This window comes from Castor canadensis, chromosome 14, assembly GCF_047511655.1.
Source record: "Castor canadensis chromosome 14, mCasCan1.hap1v2, whole genome shotgun sequence".
NCBI lineage: Eukaryota > Metazoa > Chordata > Mammalia > Rodentia > Castoridae > Castor > Castor canadensis.
Genome location: NC_133399.1, coordinates 36,202,220 through 36,224,547, shown reverse-complemented (window position 1 = coordinate 36,224,547; position 22,328 = coordinate 36,202,220). Strand labels below are relative to the sequence as shown.

Here is a 22,328-nt window from a genome sequence, read left to right as displayed (position 1 = left end):
TTTAGTGGGGGAGACAGATGGGAAAAAAAGCAGTCCGTTTTTCATGTAGTGAAATTTGCTAATAAGTTAAACAGAATGATAGGAAAGATAGTCCTGGAATGGGCCACCTTATGCCTTTAAGGGATAGGAACATATAGGTTGAACATCGCCCCCCAAGTAGGGGAAGGTGGACACGTGAACATGCGCAGGAAGAATGTTTAAGGATGGCGGCCCAGCATATGCAAAGACCCTGTGGTAGGGAAGATCCAAGGTCAGGTACCTCATGCAGGCACTGGGAATTAAGTTCTTGTCACATAAATCCCAACGGAATATTCTGCTCACAGCCCTCCTGTGAATCCCTTGTGCCTTGTGAATTAAATGCAAACTCCTTAATCCTGGGCTGAACAGGACTTGGCCGCCTCCAGGTCACAAATTCTGTCCCCTTCCCGCTTGTCGCCTGCCCTCGGAGACCTTCACTGCACGCCACGCCCCCAGTCACGCCCACATTCCCAGCCCCGCCCATATGACCCACTTCGCTTCACCATTGGGCAGCTCGGAGAACACCGGGCGCTGGTTGGCTGCTGTGGCCGTCAGTTAGGATCAAAGCCTTGATAATCGGTCCCCGAGCTTCGAGGGGGCGGGCTCGGGTACTGGCGCGGCCAGGGCTGTCGCTGCCGGTGAAACGCCAGCTTGAAGGGACTCTGGTGCGTGTCCTGGAGGGGATCAAGGGACGTACCGGGACGGGCGGGGCGTTGTGGTATGCAGTCCCTCTGCGGGCTCGGCGCGCTGCGACGGGGTGGGCGCTGCGTCCTGAGACCAGGACACTGACAGCTCCAGGTGGGTAACGAGTCGAGTGGGGAGGAGGGCTGTGGATTTCGGAGATTGCTTCACTGTCGTTCTCCAGGACGACACCGGTCGGCGTGCTTGATCGCCCCCTGGCATCCCAGGGGACCCTTCCCCAGAGTCGCTAGCTCCCGGATGGCTTGGGGACACGGGCCCAGCCCTCTCGCGCTGGGCTGGGTGCGGGGAGTTTGGGGGAGAGATTCGGAAACGGTGTTGGGGGGAGGGACAGATAGCCCCCGGACCTGCACACAATAGGCAGCGGATGGGACCGCCCGGCGGCGTTTCCTGTAGGAAACTTCCCTGTCTTTGCGAATCTGACCTGATGGTGTGTTTGGTGGGAGGGGGGGAGGTATCCCCCTCTCCCGCTGTCATCTGCCTCCACCCCAACGTCATGAGTCTGAGAGTCCCGCCCCAACATTAGGAGGTGGCACCACCCAGGGTCTCAGGCCAGGCAGGCGTTCCTTCCCCAGGGCCCGGATGCCTATTGCCTGCCGTGTCCCCTACCTCTCGGGTTCCAGGATCACAGCTCCGCGTCCCGAAATAGTCCCAGGGGTGGGAGTGGGGGCGTGTGGCATCGGCTCTGACGGCCTAATGAGGGGATCTCAGGCAGAGGATCCGGATCTAGCTGTGACAGCCAAGACAGGGAGCAGAGGAGAGAAGAGGACAGCAACACGCCCCCACGCAGTGAGGCTGCAGCACAGGTGTGGGCTTGCCCCTCCACACTCTCTCCATCCGTCCCAAACCCAACCAGGGACCCAGGTAGGGACTGACAGGTGCAGGCTAGGAAGGCCACACTGCCTAGGCTCCCTGCCCATCCTGGGGAGGTGAAGGGAAGGGAAAAGGATCTTTCTAAAAGGCAGTCAAGGGTAGTGGCCAATGCAGGAATCTAAGCTACACGGGTTCAAATCCTGCTTCTGTCCATGTGTGACTTTGTTCTCTGACTCAGTTTCTCTGTCTGCACAATGGGGGATGGGACAATGATAACAGGAGAACAAACTTTAGAGGATTTAGAGAGAATTTTAAAACAATGTACATAAATTACTTTGGATAGAAACTAATCCATAATAAAAAGCAAAAGAGCTATTACTGTTATTTACCATCCCTGGCCCCATCCACCCATTTCCCGGCTTTTGGGTCCAGGTCCAGCTGCTTCCGCTGGTTTAGGTCTTAGGGATGTCCCACAGCTGTTTTCTTCATCCCAGAGCCTCCAATCTGGGTGTGACCAGGTCACCACAACAGGGGGATGACCGCACTGAGTCATGAACTCGCTGTTTGAAAGGCAGGTCCAGAACCCTGAGCCCTAGTTCAGGCTTTTTCCAAAACCCAGTTCTTCCCTGGTAATTTCCTGAAAACAAGTCATGAGAGGTACTGGCTGTCCTCCGTGATGACCCCTGCCCTACTGGCCAACTCCTCACAACTGGTGCGAGGGGACAGGAAACAGCTGCTTGGGAACTGGAAGAGGCCCTGGCTGGCCTTGGGGTGGAGAGGGAGGTATCAGGGACTCAGGTGGGGAGTGGAAGGGGGTCCCCCCTGCAGTGGAGAGGGTGATGCATTAAGAAGGCTGATAAATGCTGAATGGCTGGTGGTGTCAGGCACGCAAGTGGCCATCAGGAATGCAAGAGGCTGGGAGGGTTACCAGGTGTTTAGACGAGATGGGCAGCCAGCCAGGGAGTGGAAGAATTGGTTCTGGCAGGCAGAGGGCTGGGCAGGCAAAGGTGTAGTGAGAATGGTGGCTGAGCACTGCTGGCTAGAGGTTCCCAGAAGGTAGGTAGAATGAAATCTGAGGGGCTTTCTCACAGGCAATGAACTTAATTGCTCCATCTCAGATTTCCACCTCTGTAAAAATGTCAATGATATCTACCTTGCAGAATTGCATGGGGATTACATTTAACCAGGCAGGGCATACAGAAGGCACTCGATACAAACTGCTTCCATCTGCTCTTTTTTTTTTTGGCAAAATTGGGGTTTGAACTCAGGGCCTCATGCTTGCTAGGTAGGCATTCTACCACTTGAGCCACTCTACCAACCCTGGTTTTTTTGTGTGTGTTGGGTATTTTTGAGGTAGAGTCTCATGAACTATTTGCCTGAGGTGGCTTGGAACCGCTATCCTCCTGAACTCTGCCTCCTGAGTAGTTAGGAGTGCCCAGCTCTTCTACTCTTTAGGGTTTTCTATGTGGGTTCTACAAAGCACCATCTTTCCTTTCCTATGCTTCCCCCCCACCCAGGGATGGATCCAGGTCCTCATGTATGATGCTAGGCACTGAGCTACACCTCCAGCCCCCATTCTGGTTAGTTTTTTGTTTTTTTTTTAATTCTGTGTTTTTTGAACCAAAGTTCTGGATTTTTTTTTTTTTCGGTGGTACTGGGGATTGAACTCAGGGTCTCTTACTACTTGAGCCACACCTCCAGTCCTGGCCTCAATTTTTTTTTTTTCTTTTGGTGGGACTGAAGTGTGAACTCAGGGCTTGTGCTTGCAAAGCAAGCAAAAATCCCACACTTTCTTAGAGTCTTCATTTTGTCACTTGAAGAGTCACCCTCCCCTCATTCCTCATGGATAACCACAGCTTTGGCCACCTGGGCCAAAGAGCGTGTGTTTCCAGCCCTTACAAGCCAAGGACAGTGCCCTGTGGCATTCTACTAGAGACAATCCAGAGACACATGTATTCATTAACTGCATACTTAGTATAGCCAGTCCAAAACTCTCCATAATTCCTAGATTTTGGTAAACATTCTAGGGATTTTCAGATGAACAATTATATTGTGTTTGCATTTCTCTAAGAAAAAAGCTTTAAGAAATACCACTTTGTTTTTGTTTGTTAGTTTTTCTGGTGGTACTGGGAATTGAACTCAGGGCCTCACTCTTGCTAGGCAGGCACTCTACTTGAGTCACTCCGATAATCCTTTTTACTTTTGTGTGTTGGGTATTTTCAAGATAGGGTCTCAACAACTATTTGCCTGGGCTGGCTTGGAACCTCAAGACTCCTGATCTCTGCTTCCTGAGAAGCTAGAATTACAGGCACGAGCCACAGCCACAGGCCCTGGCTGTTTGAAGCCTTTCTGGCTTCCTTCTGCCCAAGCCCAGACCAGGTTCCCTACATTCATTCAATCCAAAGTTTCAAGATCTGTGCAAGGAGGAGGAAGGAGAGAGCCTGAGTGTGTGTTTGTGGGGCGGGGGTGGAGGATGGGCCGGTTGGAGAAAGGCTCTTGGGTCTAATTTGCTCACAGACCCAAAGTTGGGCCTCAGAGATTCAGAGGGACAGGGCTGGGGTCCCACCCTCACTTTTCTGGGGTCTTTTTTCAGGGTGCATCTGGAAGCTATTCCAAGAAACATGGCCAAGTTTGCCCTGAATCAGAATCTGCCTGGTGAGTGTGTGAAATGGGTTATATGTGTGTGCACAGATCCACAGTTGGTGCCTGTGTTGCAGCCCAGAGGTTTATTCTTTAACACAGTTAGAGACCTTTTCAATGGTCCATTGATCAATGTCATGGCCCTGTGTAAAACCAGCCATGGCACCCTACTGCAAGTAGGCTAACATCCTAACTCCCCGTGGTGGCCCTCGAGGCCGCAGTGTGGCCTCTGCTTATCTCTCTAGCTCTTCTCCTTCTCCTTTCTTCACTCTGCTGGGAACTGGCCTCCACCCCAAGTTACTCTTGCTGCCCCTGCCAGCCCCTACCCCCAGTGTCTTGTATGGGCTTTTTTTTTTTTTTTTCTTTTTTTTATTCTTGGAACCTTCTGTCCTTGCAGCTGCTTCCTCATCATGTAGTGCTCAACTTTTAAGTCCCCATTCACAGGAAATGTTCCCTGACACCACAGCCAAACTTGCACTCCTCCAGCCATTCTCTAGTTCACCGTGCTATTATTCCTTAGTTGGAATGATTGTGTTTATCTGTCCTCTTCAAAAAAGCACGGATATTGTCTTGTTCACTGCTGTATCCCAGGGTCTAGAAAAGTGCTTGGCTCCCAGTAGGCGCTCGATAAACGCATGACTGCGTGCCTATTTGGGTGCAGGTAGGTGTGAGAGCCTGGCGGGGAGAGGGGTTGTGTAATGACAGCCGTGCATGTGCGTCGTGGGGGCCGCCTATTTTTGTCCTTCTCTCTGGGAACTCTCTGGTCTGACCGCCCCTCACGCCCCTGTCATGACTGCAGACCTGGGCGGCCCTCGCCTGTGCGCGGGCCCCACGGGGAGCGCCCGCAGCCCGAGCTCGCCCTACACTGTGGAGACGCCCTACGGCTTCCACTTGGACCTGGACTTCCTCAAGTACGTGGAGGAGCTGGAGCGCGGCCCTGCCTCCCGCCGAGCCCCAGGACCCTCGTCTGCGCGCCGTCCCCGCACGCTGCGGCCGGGCCTGCCGGGCGTGCGGAGCCCAGGCGCCTGGACATCCAGCGAGTCCCTGGCCAGTGACGATGGAGGAGCGTTGGGCGCACTCTCTCCCCGAGCGTCTCCGGGTCTCTCGTTGCCGCCGCTGTCGCCGCGCTCACTCGTGCGTAACCCTCGGGTTGAGCACACTCTCCGGGAGACCAGCCGGCGACTGGAGCAGGCACAGGAACAGGCGTGCGAGCTCGCGCTCAGCCCTTCCCGCGCGGCTCGGCGCAGTCCGCGCGGGTCTGGCCGCAGTAGTCCTACCCCCAGCCCCGCCCCCAACCCCGCCCTTGCCTCTCCTGGCCCTGCGCAACTGCAGCTGGTGCGCGAGCAGATGGCCTTGGCGCTGCGGCGCTTGCGCGAGCTCGAGGATCAGGCGCGCGCGTTGCCCGAGCTGCAAGAGCAGGTGCGCGCGCTGCGCGCAGAGAAGGCGCAGCTACTGGCTGGGCGCGCGCAACCAGAGCCAGACGGGGAAGCTGAGCTGCGCCCGGACAAGCTCGCCCAGCTGCGGCGGCTCACTGAACGCCTGGCCACCTCCGAGCGAGGCGTCCGCTCTAGGGCCAGCCTTCGGGCTGATGGCCCCGACGGCTTGGCTGCAAGGCGCAGCGAGGGCGCGATACAAATCCTAGACGGGGCGGCTGCGACCCTTGATGGGGCGCCTCAGACCCAGGAGATGGGCAACGATGCTGTGCCCGAGACCCGAGAGGAGGGTACCCAGGCAGTGCCGGAGATCCGGGAGGCCAGCGTGGAAGTGGTCCCCAAGACCGTTGAGGCGGACGCGTGGGTGACCGAGGCGCTGCTGGGGCTGCCCGAGGCCGCAGAGCGCGAGCTGGAGCTGCTGCGCGCCAGCCTGGAACACCAGCGAGGGGTGAGCGAACTCCTGCGGAGCCGATTGCAGGAGTTGGAGGAGGCCCTCGAGGCTGCGGAGAATAAAGCGACGGCGGCCAGGTCCCCATCATGCGAGGCCGCCACCCAGACTCCGTGGGTTTGTGCGGAGAAGACTACGCAGACCGACCCCCCAGCAGAGACCTCCTTCCTTACTCTGGAGACCCCATCTGTACCCACCGCTGGAGACCAGGCCATGGCCCCTGCGGGTGAGTTTCAACCACTAGCTGAGTCCTGGTCTGCCAGCTGTCTTACTCAAAACTCAGCACCCTCATCTGATCCCTGCCAGGCATCCTCAAGTCCATTATGAAGAAGAAAGATGGTACACCTGGTGCCCAGCCTAGCCCGGGACCCAAGAGCCTGCAGTTTGTTGGGGTCCTCAACGGAGAGTGAGCTTTTCCCCTTTTTCCATGGCAGCAGCTTTGGGGAACTAGACGGGGTGTGAATTCCAGTTCTGTTCCTCTGCTTGCAGCGTGGTCTTGGCAATCCTCATTTTTCTCATCTATAAAATGGGGACAGCCGGGCGCTGGTGGCTCACGCCTGTAATCCTAGCTACTCGATCAGGAGGATCGAGATTCGAAGCCAGCTTGGGCAATATTTCACGAGACCCTATCTCAAAAAAACTCATTACACAAAAGGGCTGGTGGAGGGCTCGAGGTGTAGGCCCTGAGTTCAAACTCCAGTACTGAAAAATTAAGTAAATAAATAAAATGGGGATAGCCTTTCCCACCTCGCAGCACTCCCGGAACGAGCCCACAGGGGCGGCTTAGCAGATGCCTCCCACCTTCCTCCAGGTATGAGAGCTCGTCCAGCGAGGATGCCAGCGACAGCAACAGCGACGACGGCGCCGCCGAAGCCCAGAGTAGCTCTTCCGGCTCTGGGGACGACTGCAGCGGGAGATCCGACTCCAGCACCCCTGGGCTTCCCAACGATGAGGACACCCGAGATCCCAAGCCTGAGGCGGAGTCAGAACCTCAACCGGCCACACAGGGGAGGTAAGCGTCGCCAGAAGTCTGGAGTGGGGGCGGTTGCACTCCTGGTTGCCGCTGTCCCCGAATCCTTCCTGAACCTCGCTGGGCCTCCTTCCGCAGGTGCGAGCTGAGTCCGCGCTTGAGAGAGGCGTGTATTGCGCTGCACCGGCAGCTGAGCCGGCCCCGAGGAGTCACCCGCGACGGCGTGAGTGCTGCGAGAGCCCTTGCCAGTGGGGGCGCTGAGGTCCCATGAGGGACCTCCCCTCACTCTCTCTTAGGGAAGTGCGTTCGGTTTTCTGGAGCGCGAATTCCAAGTTTGGTCCCCTCTCGCCTGGGGCCTCCGCTGAGCTCAGATTTTCCAAAGGAATCTCCGCCCTAGCACAGCGCTGTTTTCCTTGGTTCTCCCAAAGCACGGATGCAAGTACCAGCCCCACTCCTGGACTCCCAAGAGCAAACGCTCACTATCTCCCCTCCAAGTTCTCCCTCAGATTTTTCCCGGAAGGGTAGAACTTGGGAACTCTCCAAAAGAGGTGTGGCCTCAGCCCTCTACTTGAGTTCCTATGGTCTCCCTACTCTGACCATCAGGAGACTTCCACCCTGCCGGGATCACCAAAGGGGTCTTCCCCGCGCCGCCTCCACAGCTTCCCTCTGCCACCTTGCCTTGGACCATCGTGACACCTTCTTTGCCCCTATCCCGGCAGAGCGCAGCGCGTCTTGTGGGCCAGGAATGGTTTCGAGTGTCCAGTCAGCGGCGCTCTCAGGCTGAGTCCGTGGCTGGGGTGCTGCGAGGTGTGACACGCATGGGAACTGAGCTGCTGGCGTACGTGGTCAACCTGGCCGATGGCAATGGGAACACGGCCCTGCACTACAGTGTATCCCATGGGAACTTGGCTATCTCAAACCTGCTGCTGGATACGGGTCAGAGCCAAGGAATGGTGGATGGGAGACCAAGGAATGGGGGACCCTCAAGGGGAGGTCCAGGGAGCACCCAGGCTGTGGAACTATGGGGGAAAAAAACGCATAAAAGGGCTTGCCGACAGACGGTGCCAGCCACTACGCTTTCCTCAAGATTCTTCCTAAAATTGACTCCACCACACTCCCGGATCTCTGCCCTGACTCCACTGTTTGCAGGGGAAGAGAATACCCAGGTTTGAGATTTAATGCATTACTCAATCTCACCAGTTTTAGCTTATTTTTCTGTGAAATGGGGATGGCAACGCCTCCCTTCCCCCAGCAGTTGTGATAACACGTATTAGGTCAGTTAATTGCTGCAAAGCCCTGTCCTTGAATTTCCAGCCCTGGTGCTCCCTGAATTCCTAAGCCCCAATTCCAGCCTCTAGAGCAGAAACTCACTGGTTAGGGCTCTGACTGCTGGTCCCCCAGGCTGGGGTGCTGTCCCTCACTTACCTGCCTCCTGCTTGCTCTTGCTTCATCTTCCTCTGAAGCAGATGGACACACCCAAAGTGGCTGAGTACAGACATTTATTTGAGTCTACTGGGTACCAGTACAGCCCTGGGTGGGGTGCACCACCCATAGACAGCTCCTTTGTGTAAGAGACTGAGCGAGGGGATGGTGGGTCACAGGCTGACCATTGGCCCCACTTACCAATTTTACTGTCCTAGATGGTCCTTCCAACCTCTGGGTTTCTCAGTTCTTTGACCTCTGCTCCACATCAGCCTTACCAAGTCACTACCAGACCTTGACATCAATACTGTGCCCTTACCATAATGTCACTTTTCCCAGGAACCCTCTTCCTGACACTATATGCTTCTTCTACCCACTCATCTCCCAAACCATCTCTACTGTCATGGAGCTTAAAACAGCCACAGCAGTGAATGTGGTCCCAACAGAGATAGGTGTGGGGAAGAGTGGGATGGTATTAGAACGAGCCCCCAAGAAACTACGTTAAATTCTGGAGGTTGAACCAGGATGTTGCCTAGAATAGTCATAAAAAGTATCACCATGTGAACAGCTTAACAGAGTATTTCCTTTCACTTCAGGAGGCCAGAAGTGGGAATCAGGTGACAGCTTGGTCAGTTCCTTTTTGGGGGCTCACAGGAGAATTTGCTTTCTCCTAGCCTCAGGTAGTTGACAGCTTAACTGTCTCTGTCTCCATCATTACATGACATTCTGCTTGACTCAGTCTCTTCTTGCAAACTCACAGGTACAGAGGGATAGGATTTCAACTTAACCTTTTTTTTAGGTTGGGGGGCAGTACTGGTATTTGAACTCAGGGCTTCACACTTGCTAGACCAGCCCTCTACCACTTCAGCCATGTCCCCAGCCCTCTTTATGGTTCAACCCACACATGGGCTGTGGAGTAGCTGAGGATTCCAGAAGAATGGTAATACAAAGCTGAATAACACAGCCTTGTAGGTAATGGTCTATATTCTGGGAGAACTGGGGAGGATAACAGGGGTTTAAATAGGCAGGTGACTGGGCTGCTTCTGGCTGCTGTATGGAAACTGGGGTATATTTGGAGATCAGGGTGGCAGGTGGTACATTTCTCTAGGGAAGCAACAATGGTAGGTGGCAGCTGTGGAAATAAGAGGAATCTTCTCAGCCAACAGATGCTTATCAAGCACCTACTGTGTGCCAGGTATATTGTTCCAAGTCCTGAAACAGCCTGACCAGTCTGAAGTAGGGAGCCAGCGAAGTCTTAGCTGAGGTGAGATTTGAGCAAAACCCTGAGGCAAGAGAGGAGCACTGCAGCAGAGGGCACAGGAAGCATGTTAGTCTTAAAAAATGGGCCTTAAGGCAGCACCAATGACTTAATCCCAGCTACATGGCTTATGGTTTTCCAGAGGCCAGCTGAGACAAATAGTTTGTCAGACCCCATCTCCAAAAAACCAGAGCAAAATGGACTGGAGGTGTGGCTCAAGCAGTAGAGCACGTGCTTCGAAAGCCCAAAGCCCTGAGCTTAAACCCTGTTCCCCCTTCCCCCAAAATAATACCAAGGCTTGGAGTGACCAGTCCGTTTCTCTCTCAGGGGTCTGTGAGGTCAACCATCAGAATCGAGCTGGCTACTCTGCACTTATGTTGGCTGCACTTGCCTCTCTGGGGCGGGAGGAGGAGGACATGGCTGTGGTTCAGAGACTCTTCAGCATGGGTGATGTCAATGCCAAGGCTAGCCAGGTCTGTGGACACTCCTACTCCAGCTAAGTTGAGGAGGGTCATTTTCTACTTGGGGAATCAAGCCCATCTTCCCTGTTTCCCAGACAGGACAGACAGCTCTCATGCTGGCCATAAGCCATGGTCGCCAGGACATGGTGGCAGCTCTGCTGGAGAATGGGGCTGACGTGAATGCTCAGGATGCAGATGGGGCCACAGCGCTGATGTGTGCCAGCGAGTATGGGCGACTGGATACTGTTCGATTGTTGCTGGCCCAGCCAGGCTGCGACCCTGCCATCCTGGACAATGTGAGCAACTAACGTGGGGCAGGCAGGCAGAGGGTCCTGTGTGCCCATCATCTGTGGCTCAAGGACTGACATCCTGCCATTCCTTAGGAGGGCACCAGTGCACTGGCCATTGCTCTGGAGGCCGAGCAGGATGAGGTGGCCACTCTGCTGCATGCCCACCTGAGCTTGAGCGAACCTGACTCTCAGGTGAGTGTGGCCCCAAGAAATAGACCATCCCAGCTGCAAGTCACATTTGGGGAGAGAGGCTTAGACCTCTCTCTTCCGGGGAGAACCCGTCTGAATTTTCCTACATGGCTAGGATTGTTGTTTAACCTGCAAAACCTCTTTTGAAGTAGATATACCTCCAGTTCATAAGACTAAGGCCCTAAAAGAGGAAGTAACTTGGTTAAGGTCACACACATGAAAAGTAGGCTGGGGGAGCTCCTGCTACTTGCCCCTAGCAGGATCCTATCAAAGGGAAAGTAAACCGTTTGATGTAGGCAGGGAGAGGGAAGAGATACAGGTTCCCCAAACTCAAGAACTCCAGGTCTGGGTACAAAACACACCCAAAGAGTAGAGGTCATACCAGATGGCAAGTGCCAGGCAGTTCTCAGTACTTTCACCAAACTCATCTAACCCACCTGTCCACCCCAAACTTACCCCACTGTAGAGATGTGGGAATGGAAGCCATGTCCCTCTTCCAAACCAGGAAAGGGTAGGGCTTCTCCTTGAATAACCAGAGGGGCCTCTGCCAGATGGCACATCCTTAAGCTGAGGTGGTGAAAGTCCCCTAACTTCCAGAGGAAAACTGCAACAAGACCTCTTCCCTTCTTTCTAGAGCCATTTACCCCCAGAGTTTCCCACAGCCTTGCTTGGTGACGGAAGATGCAGTGACAATACAGGGGACTCTCAGCCTCAGTGAGAGGACACCAGACTTGGACTCAAGATTCTTCTTTTTCCCCACTTCAGCCTCTGGGTCAGAGCAGGGGCCAGGGTGCTCTGTCCAGATGCTCAAGCAGTTCCAGAAAAGCGCTACTTCAGCTGAGATGGTTCAGCGTCAGGGAAGGAGCTCACCTTGAACCCACTGAGGTGAAATGGGCCCAAGGAGCCACATAACCCCCGGGCTCACCAACCTATAAAGTTCTTTTCTAATAAAAAACTTCTACTAAGCTTGAGTTTTGTCTGGGGAAGAGCGGGAGTGGGAACACACCCCTTAAAGCTTCCAGAGTGCAGAGGTAGGTAACCACTTAGGCAAAGGGCATAGAGAAATCCTAGCCAGACAACCCAAAGAAGAACCAGAGTTTACACCTGTAATTGTGGCTTCTTGGGAGGTTCACTGTTTGAAGCCAGCCTGGGCAAATAGTTCTCGAGACCCTGTCTCGAAAAAACTCATCACAAAGAAGGGCTGGTAGAATGGCCCAAGTGGTAAGAGCACCTGCCACCCTAACAAGTATGAGGCTCTGAGTTCAAACCCCAGTACGGCCAACCGCCCCCCCCAAAACAAACAAAAAACCTCCAAAGTTTACATACAATACAAACGCTTTATTTAAGAGTTGCAGGTCATCCCGTGGGCCAAGCGGTCGGTATCTAGGACCCTGTAAACAAACCCAAGCGTGAGATGCACAGGTTCCCCAACAACTGGCAGAATCCTTTCAGCCAGTCTCTGCTTTCGTTCTCCCAAGATCCCCTCACCCACGCACTTAGCCAAAGGTCCAACAGGAGCCACCTCTCGGTACCCACCAGGAGCAAGTTTCAGCGCAACCTCCGGGCCTCTCGCTCCGACTCCAACAGGGTGAGCACGTCGCCCTCGCGCACGGGGCCTTTCACGTTACGGATGATAGAACGGCTCGTGTCGTCCATAAATTCCACGCGAACCTACGGCCCACCCGGAGGGCAGGAAGTAGTTAGGGCGGATGGCTGTTAGTCACCATATGGGGTGGGCCGATATGGATTCAGAGGCTCTGTCGGGACCGGATCCGAGACACTTAATGGGGAAGATATGAGCTCAACTGAATGAGCTGTTCGGACTAGCTGGCAGAGACTTGGGGAGGGGTGGAAGCCCGTGGATAAAGAGAACATCCGTTTTCAGATGCCTCTGGCAGGGCTTGGGGCACGAAACAGGCCTTTAGCAGGGCTCAGACCCCAGAAAGTCATCGGGGCGCCCCCACTCGCTCACCTGCGTGCACTGACCCTGGGACCCGGTCCTGCCCAACACTTTGGTAACCTGGAGGAAAGAAGCTAAAGTCAGACCTGGCGTACTCGGCTTTTGTACCCTCTCCCTCCTTCCCCGGCGCTCAAAATCGGTCCTCCAACTCACCCTGGCCAACTTAATGGGCTGCACACGGCTCGTGTCCATGATGGCGGCTCGGCGGCGGTCTGACGGAGAGGAGTCACGTGTTTCGACGAGACCTATTTATACGACGCTCTAGCCACGCCCACTAGTGCTCTCGCGATACCACACGTGCGCTTCCCAGCAATCCCCGCAGGAGAGACGTCAAGCCCTTCGGGATTGACGGAAGATGGCGTCCGCTACTCGCATTATCCAGAGGCTTCGGAACTGGGCATCAGGGGTGCGAGGAGCGGGCAGGGCCAAGTTGGGGAAGATGTGGGCTCCGTGCCCCCCGAACCCGCTCCCGTTACTCTTCACCCTCCTAAATCGGACCCTCGCTTAGCCCGGAGAATCTCTGGGATTCTCCAATTGTGACCTCTCCGTTCCTGATTCACTTGTCCCGTCCTTCTCGCCCTCCCCCCCGCCCTCCGGCTTCCTACCTTAGCTCTGAATCTCCTGACCCTAGCTTGCCTCTTCACCCTCAGGGCCCATATTCCTATCCTGACTGTGTGTCCCCTGCCTTTCCTTCATCTGCTCATCCTCGGCCATCCCTGTTCCCACGCCTTCTCTCCTGCAGTGTCCCGCAGGCTGACCTCCCCTCTCCTCCTCCCACAGCAAGACCTGCAGGCGAAGCTGCAGCTGCGCTACCAGGAGATCGCCAAGCGGTGAGCAGGCCCCGCTCGCTGCCCAGCCCCGATTGGGTTTTTCCTTCACCAAAAACAACGAGTGTTCCTTTAGACCCTTGGAGCACTGGACAGAGATCCTACCTCCAGTCGCCTGCCAGGCTGTGGAGGTAGAAATCGGACTTCAACTTCGCTGGACTCTCTGTGTACCAGCTAGGTTGGGCGTGCATTCTGGGTTGGAATTAGGAATAGATTTGCAGTCTTAAGTGTGGTCTTGCCAGTTGAGTGTTTCATACCCAAACTACTGATGAAAAAATAAGAGACCCAAAGAAACTAAATCTTGCTTACCATCATTCTTTTTCCTTTTTGGTGTTACTGGGGATTGAACTCAGGCCCTCGCGCTTGGTAGGTAGGTAGGTAGGCACTCAACCACTTGAACCACACCCTATCCCTTTACAGTCATTTCAAAGCTAGAAAGTGACAGCAGGGGTTGAACCCTAAAGTGTCCTCATTTCAAGCATTTACATACTTATTATTTACAAGTCCTTGGTATGTCCTCAGTCTTGAAGAAAAGTTCTTCATTTTTTTATTTAAAAGGTTTAGTGTTGGCGGTACTGGGATTTGAACTCTGGGCCTTACCCTTGTTAGGCAGGCATGCTATCACTTGAGCCAGTCCACCAGCCGTTTATTCTCATTCCTTTCATGGAGCTCACCTGGGAGAGAGAAACATTGTAGGGAAACGAACATAGCAAGTACCACTGTTTTAGACTTTTCTCCTGAGACGGGGTGTCCCTATGTAGCCTCAAATTCCAGATCCTCTTGTCTTAGCCTCCTGTATGCTGGGATTACACACCAACACCTGGCTTTTTTTTCTGCAATGTTTTGAAGACAAAGTGAATGAGGGTAAACTGGAACATGGCTGAGATCAGGTGATTGGAAAGGTCTCTTTTCTGGGATTGACATTTGAGTCACTTGATCATGGGAAGAAGTCAAAGAGTAACTATTGAAAAAGCATAGCAGGCAGAGGAGACAGCAAGTGCTGAGGTTGTGAGGCTGCACAGAACCTGAAGTAAGAAGGAGGCCAGTGTGGCTGGAACACAGTGAGGGAAGGAATAGTGGTATGTGAAGTCACAGGGGTAAGGTAGTCATTGAAGGTTATCAAGAAAGGAAGAAAAATAGTGCTGAAATACCCAAACTTATGTGAATGCTGTATATTGTGATTAATTTCAACTACAAAGAATTGAATTTCTTTTCTACCAGGGCAATTGCTGGGCCAGTTAAGAAAATGACTTTGTGCAATGATTTTTCAGTCTCTTTTTGTGGCACTGGGCTTTGAACTCAGGGTCTACACCTTGAGCCACTCCACCAACCCTTTGTTGTGAAGGATTTTTTCAAGATATGGTCTCTTGAATTATTTGCCCTACCTGGCTTCAAACCGGGATCCTCCTGATCTCTGCCTCCTGAGTAGCTAGGATCACAGGCGTGAGCCACCTGGCAATTTTTCAGTTTCTTTAAGATAATGGCACCCTGTGGTGTTTCATTTGGGCCTTGGCATTGGGCAACTGGTTCTTTTCACCATTCTGAACATAGGTGCTCAAAGCTATGGCCTGATACATAGAGGGTCATATCTATATTCCTTAGGCAAATTCCAACTTCCACATAATATATTACCTGTCACTTAAATTTATTTCTTTTATTATAATTATTATTTTTGATGGTACAGGGGTTTGAACTCAGAGCCTCATGATTGCTTGGCAAGCACTCTACCACTCCACCAGCCCCCATGTGGGTCGTGGTTTTTTTTGAGGTACTGGGGATTGAACTCAGGACCTTCAACTTAGGCCACTCCACCAGCCCTATTTTTGTGAAGGGTTTTTCGAGATAGGGTCTCACTGAACTATTTGCCCATGCTGGGTTCAAACCTCAATCCTCCTGATCTCTGCCTCTTGAGTAGCTAGGATTACAGACATGAGCCACCAGCGCCTGGCCATGTGTCATTTTAAAATCTTATTTATATCAAGTTTTCTATCCTCTTCCCCTCCGTTCTCCTCTCCCCTCTCTCCCGCCTCTCTCCCTGTCTTTTGTTTGTAGATAGAGGGGCTCACTAAGTAGCTAAGGCTAGCCTGGAACTTGTTATGTAGCCCAGGCTGCCTTTGAACTTGCCATCCTCTTCCCTTAGCCTCCTAAGTGCTGGGACTACAGGTGTGCACCACCATGCCTAGCTGTATCTCTCATTTTTAAAATACAATGGCTGTCAGCGGGACTTAGTGCCTCAAGCCTATCATCCTAGCTACTTGGGAGATGAAGATCAGAAGGCTCACAGTTCCAGGCCAGCCCAGGCAAAAAGTTCTTGAGGTCCTACCTAAACCAGTAATGGCTGGGTGTGGTGGCATGAGCCTGTCGCCTGTCATCACAGCTAGTGTAAATAAGAGGATACTGGTCCAGGCCAGCTCAGACATAAATGTGAGACCCTATTTGAAAAATAAAGCAAAAAGGGCTGGAAGCATGGTTCGAATGGTAGAGCACCTGCCTGGCAAGCTCGAGGCCCTTAGTTCATACCCCAGTACTGCACCCAAATAAATAAAAATAAAAGACGTTATCAGTTGTTTAGAAAAAAACTTGAATTGTGGCAAAGTTACCAGATAATTTTTTTTTAAAACAATGTGGCTAAATAAAAACTAGATATTATTTAATGATTTTTTTTTTTCCCCCACCTTTTCTACTCTTTCCCTATTTGTCACTGGGAAGCTCCTCTTTTGCTTGGAATTCAGCATTTCCTTTTAGGGAATCAGGCTTCTGGTAAATTCAACCCAGGGTTTAGCCAAAGCAGCTCTGGCTGTAGGGAGTTCTGGCGTCAGACCACATGGTGGCAGGAAAAACAGAGATCTGGACAGGCTCCAAGGGCAAGGTGTTCTTTGAGTAATAAGCCTTGATCCCAGCAGGGTTCCTCAAAATGTTCCTGACATAACAGGAAACTCTGGCTTTCCATAGCTCAACCTTTGGTGATAAAAGAGGCATAATCTGGGGCTGCTACCCAAGTGTTTATGAACTGTTAGCTGCTGGATAAATGGTGATCACAGCCTAGCACTCTGGCCTTCTAATTTCCTGAATACCTGGTGAGAACAGGTGGAGGTGAGGTCAGGTGACAAATTCATCTGTGCACTGGGGATGGGAACATGTCTAGGCTCCCCCTGCTCTGGAAGCTTCACAAAGTACCTTTTATACCTACAACATTTGAGACATGGAGGGGGACAGACCTCCTCAGTCTGACTTTGTATCCAGAGTAGTATTTGCTACCTGCTTCTAGGTCTGTGGCCTGCAGTCCATCTCTGAGGCTGCAGACCCCAAGTCTTGCAAATAAGTTGGAACAGTGAGAGGGACCCTTGGTTTGCTTCAGTGCCAATGTTCTTTTTCCTCAGGACTCAGCCTCCTCCCAAACTCCCTGTGGGCCCCAGTCACAAGCTCTCCAACAATTACTACTGTACTCGTGATGGCCGCCGGGAAATGGTGCCCCCCTCGATCATCATGTCCTCACGGAAGGTGCTGGTGTCAGGAAAAACTGCAGAGAGGTGAGGACATCCAATGATGTTTGTCAGGAGCCCTACAATGTTCCCTCCTGCTGCTTGTCCTTCCTCTCCTGCTGGAGGAAAGGTGCTTTTCAAGAGCAATTATATCAATCAGCCAGGTGTGGTGGTGCATGCCTGTAATCCCAGCAGGAGGATCCCGTGTTTGAGGGCATCCTGGGCTACATAGTGAGACCCTGTCTCAAAAAAAAAAGAGTTGGGTGCTGGTGGCTCACGCCTGTAATTCTAGCTGCTTCGGGGCCAAGATTGAGAGGATCATGGTTCAAGGCCAGCCCAGGCAAATAGTTTGAGAGACCCCACCTCCAAAAATAACCAGAGCAAAATGGACTGGAGATGGCTCAAGTCATAGAGCACCTGTTTTGCAAGTGTGAAGACCTAAATTCAAACCCCAAACCCACTCCCCACAAAAAAAGTCCCATTTCCAATTGGGAGTGTAGCTAAGTGGTAGAGCACTTGCTTAATGTGGGCGTGGCCCTGGGTTCCATCTTCATCACCCATCAACCATTGACTGAATTAGGGACTTTGCTGCCAGGGGTTTTTCATCTCAGAGCTCATTTAACCCTGCTTAGCCCAGAGGAGAAGTTAGTGCTCAGATGAAGTCCAAGGTCCCTTCAAGGGTCCTAGAAAGTCCAGACATTACTTTCTTTTTTTTTTTTTGAGATAGGGTCTTGCCATGTAGCCCAGGCTGGCCTCCAACTTGTGATCCTCCTACCTCCCAAATGCTGGGATTATAGGCCTGAGCACCATGCCCAGCATAATTTTGTTCTCTTGGTAGTAATGCTGAGAATTGAACTTCACCTCTTGCATGCTATACAAGCACTCCTGCCACTGAGCTACATCCCGAGATCCTCCTGCTCTCTGATCCTGAGTACCTAGGATTACAGGTGCGAGCCACCAGCGCCTGGGTATAATTTTGTATTCTTTTTTTTGGCAGTACTGGGGCTGGAACTCAGGGCCTCGGGGCTTGTAGGAGGCACTCTACTACCTGAACTAGTCCACTAGCCCTTATATATTTTTTTTTTTTTTTTTTTTTTTTTGCAGTAATGGGGCTTGAACTCAGGGCCTTCACCTTGAGCCCTACCTGGCTTCAAATCTCAATCCTTCTGATCTCTGCCTCCTGAGTAGCTAGGATTATAGGCGTGAGCCACTGGCCCCCAGCTAATTTTGTATTCTTAAAAAAAAATTATAAACCTTGGGCCCCTCAAAATCCAGTTTGATAAGCCAGGCTGGATATTGCATGCCTTTAATCCAGCTACTCTGGAGACTGAGGCAGGAGGATCACTTAAGCCCAGAAATTCAAGGTCAGCCTTGGTAACATAATGAGACCCCACCTGAACAAAAAAAGTTGAAAGAAAAATCCCAGTTTGGTTCCTGGCTTTGGGCACCTTCTCTTAATTAAATGGGGACACTAATAGTATTCCATGGTTTATAGGGAGCCATTGGTGTGGACTGAGCTCCTGCACTAGGCCCAGCAGACAAAGTCAAAACAGTTACTTTTGTAGAAGTTCTGTGCCACCAAGTGACACGGAGTTGTTTGTCTGACCTCGGAGAATTCAGATATTATTTTTTGTTTTTCTGATTTTTTTTTTTTTTTTTTTTGGTGGCACTGGGGTTTGAGCTGAGCCTCACACTTGATAGGCAGGCGCTCTTACCACTTGAGCCACTCTACCAGCCCAGCCTTGAATTCAGGTGAGCAAGCCAGTTTTGTCTGGTCCAATAAAGAACTTCCCTCAGCTTCAGCCTTTGCAAGGAAAGTAAATGAAATGACCAGTCTGATTTTTATTTGGCTTCTCCGTTCTTTTCTTTCTTTTATTTTCCCCCTTTGGTAGTATTGGGTTTTGAACTCAGAACCTCACAATTGCTAGGCAGGTGGTCTACCATTTGATTTGTGTTCCAGTCCTTGGTTTCTGCTTTCTTCAGCCCTTTCCATCTGTAAAACCAACCTCCTGTGCCTAATTTATCAGGACACCCATTCTGTTTTTTAGAATGAGATGTTGCCCAGTTCTAGCATCTCAAATCAAAGGCAATTAAGTGTAGAGTAAACGTGTTTGTCTTTTTTTTTTTTTGGTACTGGGGTTTGAACTCAGGGCCATACCTTGAGCTACTCCCAGCCTTTTTTTTGCGAAGGGTTTTTTCAAGATAGGGTCTCTCAAACTATTTACCTGGGCTGACTTCAAACCTTGATCCTCCTGATCTCTGCCTCTGAGTAAATGGGGTTACAGGCGTGAGCCACCGGCGCCCTTCATGATTATGTCTTTTGACTATGTCTCCGCCTCAGAGAGTTGATTAATGTGTGTGAGTGCTTAGAGAGCAGGTAGCACAGAGTCCATGGCACCTGATAACTCTGTCAGTTAGATAGAAGCCAAGTGACTGGCCTGGGTCACACAGTTAGCAGGCAGCTAAAGCAGGATTTCAAATCTGTTTGCCCAGTGCCCGAGTGGTGTGTGGGCTCCTAAAGCCGACCCAGTGTATGGTCCTCAGCCTTCAAGGGCTTTAGTTTCTTTATTGGTGAAATGGAGGTGGTAGGTTTGCAGTGTGAGATCTGTCAGGTGATGAGGCCAGGCAGGACTCAGTGATGGTCCTTGTCACTTTCTGATTTTCTGGAGGCCAGTGCCAGAGTGTGGCTATCACAGAGTGAGGCAGCCTTCTGTGTCTCCCCACTCCCCCACCGCCTCCTCCGTAGTCCTGCCCTCTTGGCCTCTGTTCCTTTCTGGCTTATAGTGTGTCTGAGCCTCCCCAGCCAGAGGCCCCAGGGGCTCAGAGTGGCAGGGAGAGGGAGGGTGAATGCCCTGGATTTGCTAGTGTGATGCCTCTTTGGGGCTCCCCTTGGTCAACGGTGGACTGAAAAGTAGTTCTCTTATCTTTGTTCCTTTTTTTTTTTTTGGTGGTACTGGGGTTTGAACTCAGGACCTCTTGCTTGCTAGACAGGCGTTCTATCACTTGGGCCATTCTGCCAGCCCTCTTTTTTTAAATTTTTCTTCTATTTTTTTGGTGGTACTGGAGGTTGAACTCAGAGCCTCTCCCTTGGTAGGCAGGTACTTTACTATTTGAGCCACATCCCGCTCCCCAACCTTTTTTTTTTCTTTTTTTAAGAGATAGGTCTCACTGTGTTGCTCAGGCTGGCCCAGAGCTTCTGGGCTCAAGTGATTCTTTTGCCTCAGCCTCCCAGGTAGCTGGAACGACAGGCACATGTATTTTGCAATTGCACAGTGACTCAGGCCCACTAGCATGGGCGGGGCCTCACTAGCCCTGTGCAGCATGCAGTACCTGTCATGTACTAGTTGTGCAGAGCCCGGTACTTCAGGAAAGAAGACCAAGGGACACCTGTCACCCAGCATCCTGTTATGGGGTAGCAAGAATGGGTGGGTGGGTGCTTGTCTACCCCTGGACTAAAGTGGGGAAGAAGGAGCCTAGCTCCTCGTGGCCAGGTTCTGGGCCTGCAAGCTAGGGCAGGCTAACTGGGGGTCCATGTGGGTTTGGGCGGCATCAGCTGGCCCTCTGAGGGACCTCATTAGAGGGCTTTGGGTTCTGCAACATCTCTCTGCTCTCCAACCAGACAGTCCCAGCAGGCACGTTTATACTATAAGAGGGATTGTTTGAACAAAAGGACCAATCAGATTGAGCAAAAAGGTCAGGAGGGAAAGGGAGGCTGGGCACAATGTGCAGAGGCCACTAGGAGGGCAACGCAGAGGGCTTCCAGAGGTGCCATAGAAGGTGTAACATTGAAGATGCCTGAATAAAGTTACTAACCTGACATGAAATTTGGTAAGGGAGTGGACCGGAGGAGAGGTGAGACACCTCCTGACGTCTTTCGGGTCCTTCTGCACTGTTTTCTGGAGACCTTGTCCTAACAGAAGTCTGTCTTCCTTCTTTCAGCTCAGCTGTGACAGCTACTGAGAAGAAGGCCGTGACACCTGCTCCTCCTATGAGGAAGTGGGAGCTATCCAAGGACCAGCCATATCTGTGACACTGTGCCCCAGGCCACCTGGCTATGTCCTCAGTGCCACCTGACTGCTTTTCCTCCTTGGGGAGAATGTGACCTAATTTATGATAAATAATGGAGTTCCATATTGCTTCTGTGTTACCTTTTTAAAAGTAAAAAAAAAAAAAAAAAAAAAAATAGGGGTCTCACTATGCTGCACTCCTGGGCTCAAGTGAACCCTCTGCCTCAGACTTCACAGTAGCTGGGACTACAGATGCCCAGTCTCCTGTTTTTACTTTTCTTTTTATTTGATGGTACTGAGGATTGAACTCAGAGCCTCACACTTGATAAACAAATGCTCTACCAGTTGAGCCATGCCCCCATTCTTTTTACTTTAGTTTATTTTTCAGATAGGGTCTTTTTGCCCAGGACCAGGATTCTGCCTCTGCCTCTTGCCTACTTGAGACTACAGCCATGGACCAGCTTGCCTGGCCTGCCATTTTTACTTTATTCTTTTGGTGGCATTGGGGTTGGAACTCAGGGCCTCATGCTTGCTAGGCAGGCGTTCTACCACTTGAGCCACTCTGCCGGCCCCTTATTTTTACTGTTGTAAGTGACCTCCCCAACCCCACCCCCAGCTTACTCGCATTTTGTGTTGAGGTTGATGCTGAGCTTCCTGTCAGTGTTCCAGTGGTGGGAGAGGTATGGTGTTTCCTGAGCTCCATGGTGACATGCTGTCTCTGGGTGCAAAGACAGATAATATGGTGCAAGAGACCCAGAGATAACCAATATTCCTTGGCTGATGGCTTGGCCCTGGGCTGAAAGTGGTGGGAATGAATGACCCCTCTTGCTTGGGAGGTTGGGTTCCAGGACCCTTGGGTGTTGGGGAGTGTTGAACACGAAGGCCTGCGGAAGATGATTGTGCACAGGAGACAGCTCGCTGGAGAGCTCCCAGCCGTTGCTCACATGGACATTCACCAGCGCTTTTCCACTCAGGGCCTTGCTTGATCTGAGCCATTCTACATCTCCGCAGTGAACACAGAACAGCAAGGCTCACCTGGGACACCTGGAAACCATTATGCTTGTAGCCTATGGGGTGAGGCCCAATTAGCCCAGGAAGCTGGCAGAAGGGATAAGAGTGGCTGCTGAGGTGGCCTGGATTGGGGGATGGGGTTGTCATGGACCAACCCTGTAACCCTTCAGTATGTGCCAAAGACCCTGCTGAGTGCCAAGAGAGCATCAAGACTGTTGCCCTTGGAGGCTGAGAGCAGTCCCAGGTAGTGAGTGAAAGTGGGTGTTAAAAGTGCTGCAGTACAGGCTTCTGGAGGAGGTGAGACTTTGGTTGGGACAGAAGATGAATTATATTCAACAAAAAGATCATCAGGGAGAGGAAGGCTAGGCATGGTGTGCAGAGGCCACTAGGAGGGCAACAC

At 52.0% G+C, this 22,328-nt stretch overlaps 3 protein-coding genes across 9 annotated transcripts; 2 read left to right on the top strand and 1 right to left on the bottom strand.

The window, feature by feature from the left end:
* Window positions 1-623: 623 nt before the first annotated feature.
* Kank3 (KN motif and ankyrin repeat domains 3) lies at window positions 624-11,606 on the top strand. 7 transcript variants are annotated; one of them, XM_074054254.1, is made up of 12 exons: window positions 626-816; window positions 1,429-1,523; window positions 4,124-4,185; window positions 4,970-6,277; window positions 6,358-6,457; window positions 6,863-7,063; window positions 7,160-7,244; window positions 7,741-7,957; window positions 10,029-10,174; window positions 10,258-10,458; window positions 10,546-10,644; window positions 11,276-11,606. In XM_074054254.1, exons 3-12 carry the CDS (start codon window positions 4,152-4,154, stop codon window positions 11,357-11,359), a joined length of 2,475 nt encoding a protein of 824 aa, XP_073910355.1. In that variant the 5' UTR covers window positions 626-816; window positions 1,429-1,523; window positions 4,124-4,151; the 3' UTR covers window positions 11,360-11,606. The 7 variants fall into 7 exon arrangements, 6 of the variants coding, with proteins under 6 accessions (XP_073910357.1, XP_073910355.1, XP_073910356.1 ...); XM_074054255.1 differs by having other exon boundaries at window positions 1,429-1,581; XM_074054256.1 differs by lacking the exon at window positions 1,429-1,523 and having other exon boundaries at window positions 624-683.
* A 352-nt stretch (window positions 11,607-11,958) lies between these two features.
* On the bottom strand, window positions 11,959-12,876 carry Rps28 (ribosomal protein S28). Its single transcript, XM_020182668.2, has 4 exons — window positions 12,755-12,876; window positions 12,614-12,661; window positions 12,178-12,312; window positions 11,959-12,032 (listed from the first exon to the last, which is right to left on the bottom strand). The coding sequence occupies exons 1-3, from the start codon at window positions 12,791-12,793 to the stop codon at window positions 12,190-12,192; spliced, it is 210 nt and encodes a 69-aa protein (XP_020038257.1). The 5' UTR covers window positions 12,794-12,876; the 3' UTR covers window positions 11,959-12,032; window positions 12,178-12,189.
* Window positions 12,877-12,895: 19 nt separating this feature from the next.
* On the top strand, window positions 12,896-21,041 carry Ndufa7 (NADH:ubiquinone oxidoreductase subunit A7). Its single transcript, XM_020182654.2, has 4 exons — window positions 12,896-13,007; window positions 13,382-13,431; window positions 16,809-16,958; window positions 20,850-21,041. The coding sequence occupies exons 1-4, from the start codon at window positions 12,957-12,959 to the stop codon at window positions 20,938-20,940; spliced, it is 342 nt and encodes a 113-aa protein (XP_020038243.2). The 5' UTR covers window positions 12,896-12,956; the 3' UTR covers window positions 20,941-21,041.
* Window positions 21,042-22,328: the final 1,287 nt, after the last annotated feature.